Source organism: Corylus avellana, chromosome ca9 (assembly GCF_901000735.1).
Source record: "Corylus avellana chromosome ca9, CavTom2PMs-1.0".
NCBI lineage: Eukaryota > Viridiplantae > Streptophyta > Magnoliopsida > Fagales > Betulaceae > Corylus > Corylus avellana.
In genome coordinates, this window is record NC_081549.1 from 18518325 (window position 1) to 18532599 (window position 14275).

At 34.3% G+C, this 14275-nt stretch overlaps 1 protein-coding gene across 1 annotated transcript; it reads left to right on the forward strand.

Annotated features, from left to right (window-relative positions):
- The first annotated feature begins 8331 nt into the window (after nt 1–8331).
- LOC132191785 (soluble inorganic pyrophosphatase 4-like) lies at nt 8332–13686 on the forward strand. Its single transcript, XM_059606882.1, has 9 exons — nt 8332–8604; nt 9842–10001; nt 10106–10134; nt 11005–11070; nt 11148–11255; nt 11495–11560; nt 11642–11762; nt 11899–11980; nt 13309–13686. Exons 2-9 carry the CDS (start codon nt 9851–9853, stop codon nt 13349–13351), a joined length of 666 nt encoding a protein of 221 aa, XP_059462865.1. The 5' UTR covers nt 8332–8604; nt 9842–9850; the 3' UTR covers nt 13352–13686.
- Nucleotides 13687–14275: the final 589 nt, after the last annotated feature.

Here is a 14275-nt window from a genome sequence, read left to right on the forward strand (position 1 = left end):
TCCTCAAAAACCGGTTACCGAACCGGGTAAAATCGAAACTGGCCAGTAACCGGAACCCCTACTAACCGGGGTCTCAGTTCCGGTTCCGGTTTCCCAAAATCGAGAACCGGGGTACTCCGGTTCTGGTTCCGGTTTTGGCCAAAAACCGAGAAACCGAATCGGGTTGACACCCCTAGTAAATCGGGTTGGCTTATCTAGTTCAGGTTTACTCCACTTGACCCGTCAACCTGTTTAGGCCGACACGAATCCGACCTGTTTAATAAACGATTCAATCATGTCAACCCAAATACGGCACGCTAATTTAACAAGTGACACAACTCAAACGACTTGAATGTGAGGTTTTTTTTTTTTTTTTTTAAGTTTTACCATTATCATCAAATATTTACTTTAAAAAATAAATATATAAATGAGTAAACTCACAAACCTGCGAGTTGACATGTGTGACACGTTTATTAAACAAATGACCTGTTTATGACCTAAACTCATTTAACCTAAACCATAACCTTAAAATTAAATGTCAGATTCGTGCTGAGTTTGCAAGTCACGGTTAAATTGCAAGTCCTATTTACAATATAGACTATGGGTACACGTGTTTACACTAAGGACCACTAAGAAAAAGTCATGCTGTTTTGCTGTTTTGTTAACAAAAAAATCGTTGTTTCCAAATAAGCTACCAAACAGCTTCTAAATTTTATTTTTTATTTTTTAATTCCAGTAAAATTGATGTGCAAATCATATTTTTAAAACTGCACTTTAAAATCACTGTTTTTTTTTTTTTTTTTTTCAAATCATGGGTTGCGAATCTGTTAAACTAAATAGACACTTAGATGATAAACCTCATGTTAGGGATAATATTAGAGGTAAATACTGAAATAGAATTCAAACTAATTAGAATTATGTTATTTAAAATTAGGATTATGATCAATTAGGAGTTATTATCAATTTAGGTGTCATCCAATCTTATTATATTTAAATACCATCTTCTTGTTAATAAATATTCCGAAAAAAGTATTTGTAATTTGTAATATCTTTTACCTTAAGTAGAATTTTGTGATCTCTCCTACCAAAAATAAGCTAGTGTGGTGTGCTCCTACATGAATAATTTTTCAATCAATACACTTGTTTTTTTTTTTTAACAATAAATATTTTGTACTTCATTCAAAATAAGATTTAGAGTATAACAACTCTAACATTCTAGAGCATAATGCTCTTACATAACATAGCCCAAAACTATGTTAATACAATATTATAGATACAATCAGCAAAATCTCACAATCAAAAACTATTTATAACAGCAGTCTTCACTAACCCATGCACAACTTATCTTTTCTTATGAAACAGATATGCTCCGGCTTTCAAAAGTATACTAGATCTAAGATATAAGTAACCCAAAGTTCCTTAAAACTTTATTTTATATGTTGTGAGAAATAACCCCTCATACCGAAACTATCCCTCATCACCTCAAAGACCAAGAGCAAAAACGAAAATACATAAACACGCTAATATGGGTATGTACAAAGATCTTGGATCCACCTGTGCCGCTCCATCGGGGTTGGTTTGAGTGCATAGTATTAAACTCAGTTTAGGCATCGATCCAATCAAGTTAGAATGGTGATAAAACTAAATAAAAATATATTTTTAATATTAATTACTTGTTATGTTTAAGAAATAAATAAAAATAATTCATCCAATAATCTTTTCATAATAAAAAGTACATATTTTATTGATAGTATATGCATTTACATGTGTATGCATGTGCGTATATGTTTGTATATATATGTTGAAGATTTTTTTTTTTCATTTGATGTGGAAATATATAAAATATCATAATTAAATATGTTCTAAGTCATAGAAATAAGGTCCTTTTAATTTATAATTATTATACAGTTTTTTTTTTCCTTGAACAGTTGTGAGTGAGCACATGTGTTTCTGTAATTATTTACCTGATGTCACATATAGTACTTTTGGAAATATGAGTAATACATGATTAAATGTAAATGAATTAACTAAATAAGTAGGTGATATCATGGTTCAATGATACTTGGTTTAGTCGTGCACCAAGCAAGCCTCGATCAGTGCCTGCATCTTTTGCTTGTTGGGTTAAAACTCATTGCTTTGCATCTTTTAGGAAATACATTTGTTTGATAATTTTTTTAGTTTTAAGTTTTGAAATATATATATATATATATATATATATATATATATATAATTGTGAGGTTTGAATTCCACATTAAAAAATTATAAAGAATGAGAGTGGTTAATATACATAAGTGGATCCATGCCAATTAGTTTAAGCTTTTGGGATAAAAGTGGTGCCCATTGCACATGATTTGGAGTTCCACCCTTGCCCCATGCAATGGTGGATGGGATCGACATGGATTGGAGGTGGGGTAGCCTCCACCCTTTGGAGGCCCGTCTCTACCTTTTTAATTTTTTAATATTTTTTAAGTGGAGAAAGGTGAAATCAAAGTTGAATTTATTATCTCGATCGGAGGTAGAGTAGCCTCCACCTTTTGGAAGCCTGCCTATACCTTCATTTTTTTAATACTTTTTTAGTGGAGAGAGGTGAAATCAAAGTTGAATTTATTTTCTCGATCAAGATGATGGCCGATCCTATGCAAAGTGATTACCTTTGGATAAATTTAAGGACATATAGTGGAAATGAGATTAAGAAACACCTATATAATAACTACATAGGTTATTGCATAGCCAAAAGAATTCGAGAATGCCTTGATAAACAATTCTATGTACTTTTATCTAATGGAGACCCGTTAAATACAGATGACACTGACAAGGTAAAAGTATTATAGCTCACATAAATGTAAAGTTTACTAAGATGCATTATATTAAGACTGGGTAATATCTATGCTCTGAAAGTAAAAAAAAACGATGATAATGTGTACTGAGAAAAACTTTAAAAATAATAACTTTAAAGAAAGTACTTCATAAAATATTCAACCCAAATCAACCCATGAACTTGTGTATGACTGAAGTTGTTAATTATAGTATGAGTGTGGACTATGTTCTAAACCACATAAAATTGATGTAATTCGCTTGGAATATGGTGAAATAAAGTCATCTCTAGTAAGATGTCTATTGGGTGTGGTTAGATAAACGACTCGATCGGTTAAGGATGAAGCAGACATGGACAAAAGCCAAAGAAATTGATGAACTTAAATAGTGGCTGCACTTTTGGTTTTGGTATTTGTGCTATACATGATAAAAATGACTTGTTTTCTTCTTGGTAGCTTGCTTTTGGGGCCTTTGAATCTTGTTTTTATGAGAAAATATTTAGCTATTATTTTTTTTATTAAAAAAAGAAAAAGAGAAAGAAAGTAAACGACAGAAATTCTCATCCTTTACTGTTAAAGGACAACACAAAATATTTTCCGACCTTGGGTTTCACCACGTGAACGGACTCATTTCGGTTTTTTCCTCCTAGATTTAGCTTTCCAAAACATTTGCTTTCTGTTTTTTCTATATAGCTTTTGAAATCATGATATGATCCGTTTCGTAATGGTTAAGGCATGCATATGATATGAAGGTGAAGACCTGGAATCTCCGGCGCACGATCAATCACCACCGTCCCTATCCACAACCACATCCACAAGATCCTCTGTATCTGGTTGCGTGATTTAATTTAAAAAATCCAAAAGGAAGGCATTTTGCGCACGGTAAGGAGCCTCCTCTTCTTTCCTGAAAAGTCCCTCCTTTTGTTGATGTTTTGCCGTGTAGTACGTAATTCTCAGAATAAAATAGGGAATATTTCTTTTGTTATCTTGATTTGGTTGTGTGGTTTAAATTAATATACCGAGAACAAAATTAAACTTTTAATATTCAACCAAAAGTACTGGAGAAGTCTCCAAGAGGTAGATTAATCGGCTGGGATCACGCCTAATGAAGCGGAAGTCATTAGTTCGAATTCCCTTCCCCCCTCTTGTGCGGACATATCAAAAAAAAAAAAAAAGTACTGGAGAAGACGACGAAAGTACACGCCTTTTTGTTTTTTAATGGGTAGTTCAATCGACTGTGAATCACGCCTTATGAAGCGGAGGTCACTAATTTGAATTTTCTTCTCATTTTCCTTGTATGGACATGTAAAAAAATAAAATAAAATTATTGTGATTGGTAAGAGATAAAACACTTGCACACATGTAACACGTTAAAACAAATTTATTAGCATATATATCACAAATAGAAACAAAATAGGTATACCAGCATGGTTTATTTTATAATGAGAATCATTCAAAATAAAAATAAAAATTGCATGATAGTATTTTTTATTTTTTTTTTCCTTCTGCTTTCTCTTTTTAATACTATTTAAATTATTACAAAATAATTTATCATATACTTTTGAATCCATAGCATCTGAGGTCGAGTTGTTGGATGTCTGGATGTCTCATGTCAATATTAGAACAGGGAGAGGAGTCAGTTGGGTATGTTGGCAGTGTCAGTTCCTTTTAATTTGAATAGTATTTCATATATATATAGTATGTTGGGTATGATTGGTCTTAAAATTATATTTTTTTAATTAAAAAAAAAGGTAAAAATACTCTATTTATGCATAACCATAGTAACACATGAAAGGCCTTAGATGGACGAAGAAATCGCAAGCACTCCATCAAACCGGTTTAACCATAACTTGGCTTAATTAGCTCCATCGATGGTACTAGCAGCACCCAAGTCGATGGTGTGAAAATAATCACAAGAGCATTTCATTTCGAAATTTGACCCGAAAACCTTTCACCCACTTTAACTTAGCCCAGATGCTGTTAAAATAATCACAAGCGCTTTTCTTTGTTAGACGATGGGTTTGCCATCTCCCAACAACCTATTGTGTCGTATATGTAAAGGGCGTTAATCTCTCAATTATGACTTAATAAAGTTTAATGGGCCAACTTTATATATGTATTTATATAGGATGAAAATGCATGGCTTATTCAAGTGTTTATAGAATTTATCCAACCTATTATGGACCCAAAAATTAAAATAACTATGCTAGTTTACTCAAAAGTAAAATAAATACAATAAATGCCACTAGACCGCCCGGCCCCCTTCGGTGTATTTTATCTATCCATCCCTACATTCCATTTAATATGATTCGGTACACTTTATAATAGTTTTTTTTTTTTCACGATGGCAATATCACCATTGGCCATGCGGGCATTTAATTTAACCTACCTAGAGACATCCATCTGGACTGTTTCTCAATGCAATGGATAATCCTTAATTTCTTACCGCTTCCAGCCACTTCCCTGCGTCGGTCAGCTCTACTATTCCTTTTTTTAATTTTTCTTCCAAATGCATGGCTTATATAACATATATAGTTTTATTATATCACCTTTTCAGGCACCTTTGTCGCTTTCAACCTACAGAAGACGTATTATAAAAACATTAGTCACTTTTATCTATGGGAGTTTAATAATAATAATAATAATCTAGACGCTGGTTATGGATGACAATCAGGAACAATTTTCATCTCCTCGTTCAAAGCAATCGGCCGGCCTTTCACTTTCGGGACGGACGGGTTTTCTTTCCAGATTCCTGTTATTTTGGATTGACTTGAATTTCAAGAATTGTCAAAAGAAAGTAGTTAGAATTAAAAAAAAAAAACTGAAACTTTCCATTTATAAAGTAATTCTTCTAAGTGAGGACGCCTAGAAGTTTACATTTGTGAACGCAAGAAAATATTTCAAAACCAAATTCAATACGTCATTGTCCCATATTTTCGTACCTCGTGGGTCGGAAAAAAAAAAAAAACCCTTTAGGAATCTAAAAACAAGAAATTACGTAAACTGACAATTGATAATTGGTTATTTGATTTTTGGTCTACCTAATGGAATTGACTCGAGTCTTCCATTTGTAAAATCAAAAGTGAATGCATTCCCATCCATCACTCATGACTTCATAATGTATTACTAATTTACTATCAATTAATAATAAAGACAGGTGGGATTGCGCTAGAGTGGCATTATTCCTTAAATTACATGGAATATTCTATATAGGTGGTGGAAATGGATATGTCACGTACGATTAATGTAGGTAGAAAGTCATGCACGTTTTCCGGTGCCACGTCTTATTTCTGGTGTATAATAAATATTGCAAAACCCCACATTTTTCTCATTTAAAATTTCAATTGGATCGACGTTACGGTACAGCTAACAAGCGATGCGAATCTGTTGAATGATTTTGGCAATTAAAGTATAAAAATTAGAAGAAAAAAAAAAAAAAACTCTGAATCATAAATCTTTGCTTGGAAGCAAACTTTTTTGTTTTTATTTTTTATTTATTTTCCTTGATTTTTCAAACCAAAAATCACAGTTAGATTGCAAGCAGGAACTTTTTGATGAAACACAAATGCACAATAGCAATCGAGTCCCGGCAATAGCTTGTTATTATTTATTTAAAAATTTTAATTTTCAATATTCTTATTTTTATATTACATCAATCTCTTTTTATTACTATTCAAATAAAAAAAATCATTACAAAATAAATATTTTTATTTTTTTATACCAAACTTTTTTTTTTTTCTTCACATCAATCAATTTTTGTTACAATTCTTGTCCACAAAACAGCAACTGTCCAATGCCAAACGGAGCTTAAGAAAAACAAATTGCAAGTACAAGTCTTTCTTCAAGTCTTTGTGATGATAGCATCATCAACAGGAAGAAGAAGAATAATGACATTTTCTTCAAATTGGACTTATGAATGTATAGTGAGAGGTAGTTAAGCCCCGTCTCTTAATCTAGAAATAAATCATTAGTTAAATTACTAAGTTGATGGTTTGGATTTGTGTTAAATCAATCTCAGTACATGTCTGTGTGACATAAAAAATTATTTTTTGAAGTGGTCGGCCACCTATTTTTTTTTTTTTTTAATTTAATTTTTTATTTAAAGATAAAAATATAATTTTATAAGGATACACAGAATAATAAATTTGCATACCACAAAAAATTTTAAGAAATTTACGATTTTATTTTGCTACATCTTATTGTATATACAATGCAAAGTGGTATATATGTTACCACGTCATTTACAAATTTTAAATAATGTACGTAAAATCCAAATAATGAAATGTCTTATTTCCTAAAATGAAGAAAATCCTAATGCCATTGTCGGCACCAGTTGGAAACAAATTTATGAAACAAGACACTCTTGTCCAGATTAGCAAAGGACGACAGATCACAGATGAACACAATTATTGAAGAAATCATATATAGTAAGTGGCTGGCCATGAAGGCTCCATTAATTGCCTTGGTCACTTTCCTTCAGGAACCACCGCCACCGGGTTCGACCATTGTCCAGGTCAGAGAAGAAACGATCAATGTTCAAACCCTTGAGAACCGACCAAAACAACAACAAACAAACGATAATTAACTTCCACTCAGAAAAGTAATACAAGAAAAGTCGTATGATTAAAATTTGAGAAGACTGGTAGGTTTCGATCATTCAAGTCAGATAGATAGATAGAATATAGTTTGCGCCACTGCCAACCTTATAAGAAGAGTAATGGATAGGCATTCCCCTCACAGATCTTACACAGATCACATGGTAAGATAAGAGGAATTGATACGCCTTCATTGGTTGAGGTTGCTTCGATGCCACTTCTTCCGCCGCTGAGCCTGCTTTCCCTGTGGACGCGATCACACATCTCTTCTTGAGCTGACCACCTCTTGATTGCCACGTCCACATGCCTACCGACTTTGCACCTATTGTGGGTTCATGCGAAAATTGTGCTACTTTTTTAAAAGTGTAATGGAACAAATTCTATACGATAAAAAAATAATAATAATAATAAATAAATTAAAAAATCACTGGATTGTAAGTTTACGTGTGTGATTGGTATCGGACTTGTTCCTTACGATTCTAGCCAATAAAACATAGGGGTAAAAGGTCAAGTGGCCCACCATGATAGTGGATATAGTGCTTTGAGATCCAATGTGTTGATGAGTCAGATGCTAACGTGGCAATCTCTGAGCTTGGCGCTTGTTGCGAACCCACTGGGGATGGATGCACCCACTCACACGTCACCGCCACCACACTTTTGTTAATGAAATTTTTCATCGTCCAAAATAAACGTCCGACTAACGCTAACGTGGTGGACCATACTGCACCTCACGACCGTTAGGAACTCCGTCTCAGTCCCGAGCGGGCCCCAACTTCATTCCACCCGCTGCCCAATCAGAGCGAAACGCGTAGCGCACCGGCGAACAGCTGGAGCCACGATATTTTGTTGCGGCAGAATATACGGATTCCTTAAGCATTTCTCAACATTGAAACGTTGGGGAATTTTCCGTTTTCTCCCTCTGTCTCTCTCTCTCTCTGTGTCGCTATCCTGAGTCTCCCTTCCTTTCCGTCTTTAAATGGCAAAGAGGAAAGAGAGCGGGAACGCGTACAGCTCTCCTCTGCTTTCCTCTACTTAAGCGCCCTTCCCTCAGACTAGGGCATCACCATCTCTTTCGCTCTCCGTTCTCTCTCTATATCTCTCCCTCTCCCTCTCCCTCTCCCTCGAGATCTGTGCCTGTTCTTTAAGCTTCATTTGTGAGGCTTCGTTCGAAAGCAGAGCTGGAAGCAGAACTGGAAACAGGATTTGAGCCACTTGAGGTACGTTTCAGGTTCTGGCTTCCGAGTCGTAGATCGCCGTTATCCAGGGTTCTGTGGTTCCTCTTTTGTGAATTTATTTGCTCTTGCCCCCGATTTTGTTTTTGCTTATGGATCCGATTGGTCCGTTCTCATTCGTGGTGTGTGATATGGCAAACTCTGTGTGTGTGTGGCCGTTGGTTACCAATAAAAAAAAAGTGTGTTTTTCCGTTGAATTTCAGAGTTTTGTTTTTTTTTAGGCGAGTTGCTTGGATTTTGAGCTTCAGCGGTTTTCACTTTTATATTTATTTGACTGTTGAAGGAAACTCTGAACTGTTCGTCGCCATTTTTGGTGCGGATTGCGTATTCGACTTTGGCAGATCTGTTCCTGTTTTGTGGATGTTACGTTTTTCTGTTACGTTTTTCGAAATGCAATTGTTTCTGCGCATTTACGTTCAAGAAACTGAATTTTCTTTTCATTTTTTCATTTTCTGCCGCTGTCGGTGCATGAATGCCTACATTACGTTATTAGTCAATTAGATGCTCACCGAAGAGTCATTTGGATCCAGAAGCTTAGGGGATGTACATAATGCTTTCGTTCTATGTGATCTTGATATTGATTTTTGAAATTTGAAAATGTTAGATAAGCGTTTTGACAGAAATAACGCGTAAAATGCTAGCCAAACAATGCCTTCAAGAATATCATGTTTGGGCCTGTGGATGTACAAGATCAGCAAAAATTCTTATTTCTTTTCTGTATATTTTTTGTCGTTTCTGCTTGACTGTTAGTTGCTCCTGTTATATTTTGGAATCTTATGTGTAAACGCATATATAATATATGTAAACGCGTATATAATATTACGTGTGATCTAGTAATTGGGAACTGTCAAATAGACAAATTGTGGACTACTTCCGTTCTTCTAAGATTCAATTTGAAATAAATAAAAGTTAACAAACGGCAATATGTGGTTTGCACAAATGTCTTTATTCCGCATTAAGTATTAAGCATCTCTTTCATTACTTATTACAAATGTTGTTAATCAGATGGGGCTTCTGTCATCACTGAAAGAGTTTATTTGGCATTTCTTGTTTATGCTGTTTCCGTAATTTACACCAATGCCCGTGGGACATAAACTTTGAGAATATTGTTTATGTTAGACTCCTATGATGATGTGGCTTGAACAATAATTTCTAGAAAGATGCATTTTTGGCTTTTTTATATCAATGTAGCTACATTTTGAAATTGCTGCATGTTTTTCAGCTTGCAGCTATGGTTCCACCAATTGAAACTCCGAACAAAACTCCCACTCCCGATGTTCATCATGGTCATCATGCCCCTCATCCACCTCTTAATGAGAGGATTCTTTCGTCCATGACCAGGAGGTCTGCTGCTGCACACCCTTGGCATGATCTTGAGATAGGTATGCAATGTCACAGTAATCCATGCGTAGTGTATACTTGGTTGTTATTTCTGTTTAATCAATGTGGCAAACCTATCATATAACCTTCTTTTCATTTCAAACAGGACCTGGAGCTCCAACCGTGTTCAACTGCGTAAGCATTCTGAACCTTTCTTACCATTTAATCGGTTTGTATCATAGGAATTATTGGTATATAACTGTTGGAGGAACCCCCTGGCTGGGGGGAGAAGCCCCATCCAAACACCCCCCCCAATTATTAGAAGAAACAATATGTTCTTTTCTTGTTCACAACAAAAAATCCTTTTCTAAGCTAATGATGTGGCCCCTAGCTTCTACGGACAATTTACCAAGTGGACCATTTTAAAAAATTTTAATACCACGTAACTTTTTAGTAACTGTCAATCATTTTGACTTTGTTGAAGGTCAATTGCAAAATAAAAAAAGCAATACTGAGTTGCACACATAACAAAAGCACCAAACCCTGGAGCCACATATCCACAAATTTTCAACCACCAATGCAACAGACTGAGGTTGATGTGGTTCCCACATGCCTGATTGTGACCACTGTTACATTCATGTATGACATGAAAATCAATATATAAAGAAACATCTTGATTTCTGCCATTATTGTGTGTGACGCTGCATAACATAATCTGCAAAACGTAGCCCTCTGATCTATCTGAAGATGTGTCTTATATTTCTATTCGTAACTATGAAATTAGAATAACTTCGAGAGACAAGTTAGATTAAAACCATAATTGTCCGGAACCGTAATATTGTTGATTTATCTCGTTTCTTTTGATAATCTACTCCATACAGTTTTGCATTTTACTTTATGTATGCAGTTTTATATTACTTTCTAAACTGTCATAGATTTTAGCTGTTCAAATTCTTATTATTCCAGAAGATTAAGGGAAAATTTGACAAGATATTCGGTAAAATATTGTTTAACATTCAGCTTTTGGACTTTACCATTGTTCTTGTCGATGGTTAATTCATTCAGGTGATTGAAATAAGTAAAGGAAGCAAGGTGAAATATGAACTCGACAAGAAAACTGGATTGATCAAGGTAATGATGTGTGCTAAGCCTTTTTTATTGTTCTCCTTGTATGTAAATCGGTTTCTAAATTGTACAAAAATGTGCAGGTTGACCGTGTGCTTTACTCATCAGTTGTGTACCCACACAACTATGGCTTCATTCCTCGTACTCTTTGTGAGGACAATGATCCCTTGGATGTCTTGATTATCATGCAGGTATGCACATCCCTGTAGCAATTGTCAAAATCTCTTCTCTACATGCATGTTTCGGTGAGTAGCACATCCATGTTTCTCTATATGCTTGAAAGAATTTAGCCGTCTAACAAGTTTGTTTGTTCAAGGCATTCAAACTTGAGTAGCACTGAGAACCATTGGAGTATGTACTACGGCTGTGTTCTAGGAAGTTGTAATGTTGAACCTGTCTGATATGTTATAGCTTTCCAACCATTTGACAGGAGCCAGTTCTTCCAGGATGCTTTCTTCGGGCTAAAGCTATAGGCCTGATGCCTATGATTGATCAGGTAAATATTCCTCAGACCTAAAAAAAAAAAGGTTTTTTTTTTTTTCAATCCTTCAAAGGGTGTTAATTTTGATTTACGCAGGGTGAGAAAGATGACAAGATAATTGCTGTTTGTGCTGATGATCCTGAGTACCGACACTACAATGATATCAAGGAGCTCCCACCACATCGTTTGGCTGAGATCCGCCGCTTCTTTGAAGACTGTATCCTTTCCGAGTTCCATTTTTTAGCAAGCACTAATTATGAACATCTGCTAACATACCTAACGGTGTATAATGGTCCTTTTTTTCTGTAATGCCTACGGAATGACATTTAGTTGTTCCTTGACAAAGTAATCAGACAAGAAAAATGAGAACAAGGAAGTTGCAGTTAATGACTTTCTGCCTGCCTCTGCTGCCTATGATGCAATCCAGTACTCCATGTAAGCGATAATCTCTCACCTTACTTTGATGCACACACGCACATACACAAGCAGAAAGAGAGGGAGGGGATTCCCACAACCAGATAAGTGCCTGGTTTCGTCTTTTAATGTTTCTTCTGCTAATTAAATTGGTCAATCTGAAATGGAATTGATAGTAATAATATAATAATCTAAATTATGAGAAAATATTGCTTCAATATTTTTTATTTAAAAAATATTCCAATTTCTGTTTTCATTTTTGGGCAATTGATTTAAATGTTAAAATAAGAAAGATGCCAGGAGTCCCAAAGAGGTAGCTCAATCAGCTGGGACCACATTTAATGAAGTAGAGGTCACTAGTTTGAATCCCTTTCCCCCCCTCTTGTGCGGACATGTCAAAAAAAAAAAAAAAAGATGCCAGGATTTTATAATTACTTTTCCTTGGCATTTGGTTAGTGGAATCTAACATTCTCTAGCATACACATTTTCAGGAATATGATGCTTGGGAATCTGGATTCCCAAGGATGTGACTATTCACATATTCAAAAATGATTAGGAATCTGATGGGATTCCCAAAAATATTTAATTCCCATGTTTGGTTTTCTTCTAGGCATAAATTATTTATTCTTTCCAAAATATCCTTATTTTTTCATACAAAATTATTTAAAATAAAACAAAAAATGATAGGAAAGAAAAACTATATATAAACCTTGGTTTTTGTCTTTTATTTCCCAATATATAAAGTGTGTATTATTTGATTATATATATATATATATATATATATATATATATATATATATATAACCAAATAACTTGTTTATTTCCATTTTTTTGTGGAATAAAATAGTTCCTCAGTTTTGTACACAGATTTTACGTTCATAGAAGTTTGTAATGGAATAAAATAGTTTCTCACTTTTGTATACAAATTTTACAAATGGTCACAATAGAATCCAAAAAGTAGGCACTAAAAAAATAACTACAACAAATTAAAACTTTTGTTATATAATAACGATTTATACAATGGAGAGTGAGTTTTTTAAGGATTGAGGATTATGATTTAGCGGGCGTATGAGAAAGGTATAGCGTCTTATTAATAATAAAAACATATGGAAAATGTGGATTCATATTCTCTTAGATATCTGGATTCTCTCCACTTAACTACGACCAAACAAGGTAATCTTTTAGGACTCTTGGGGAATCTTAAAAGTGTGACCAATACTCTTAGGAAATCTTAAAAGGAAATCGTGAACAATTTACTCTTAGTTTATTCCTTTTTGGTTCATGTCAAGAATCTTTATGTGCATCTATTATGGTTTTCTGATTTCATTTATCTTCTTTTTTGTGTGAAGGAACCTCTATGCGGACTACATAGTGGAGAGCTTGAGGCGGTAGTCGTTTGTGGGGAGTGTAATACATAATGAAGTCGCTGTTATGTCTTCTTTCCTTAATACAAAGAACCTCTATATCTTGCTGCTGTGCATACTTTGGCTTCACGAATATGTTCTAATATTACAACATCTAAACGCATTGGCTTTTATGATGATCATGAAAAAGTACCGGGTGATTTTTGATGTAATGAATATCTAGAAGGAAAGGGAAAAATCAAGTCTGGGTTTAGATTGGATTGATGCTTGTGATAATTTTTATTATGTTTGTACTCAATTTGTCTCCCATTTTTGTAAGACCCTTTGCTTCATCCAATCATATGCAGTCTATTTGTCACCGTATTTTCAAGTACGTTTTTGCTACTCTTCAACTATGTTATGAAACAGTGTGTCGTGGCTTGTTTTAGGAAATGTCCAAATGTTTAATGTATAAATGAGTGTTTATCTTCAATATCTCAGGTGAGCAAGAGCCTAAATTCTTTCAATTATATACCAATTTCTGAATCCCAATCAATATTGCTTACAACTAATTCGTTACGCCAAAGAAAAAAAAAAAGAGAAGCAATTTTTGATTGATTGCGACTTGCTTAGAATTTTTTTATAATTTTAGAGTTTGTATTGCAATGTTAGAACATTAATTAAATGATTAAATTTACTTTTTTTAGACTGTTGAGACAAGTGGTAATTTGACATGATATCAAAATAAAGGTTTTAAATTCGAATTTTATCTCTAAAGCACTGATTCTTATACCAATATGATCCATCTTCATAAGAGGAAACAAAAAATTTATACTCAGCTGTCAACCCACCGTAAACCTCTTTTATCTGGGTTTGACATTGGCTACGTGAAAAAGATGACTCTAAAGTGACACAGGCGAGCATTTCTGTAATTGTCAATTTGTCCCGTCATTTAACAGAGAGAAAAGTAAAG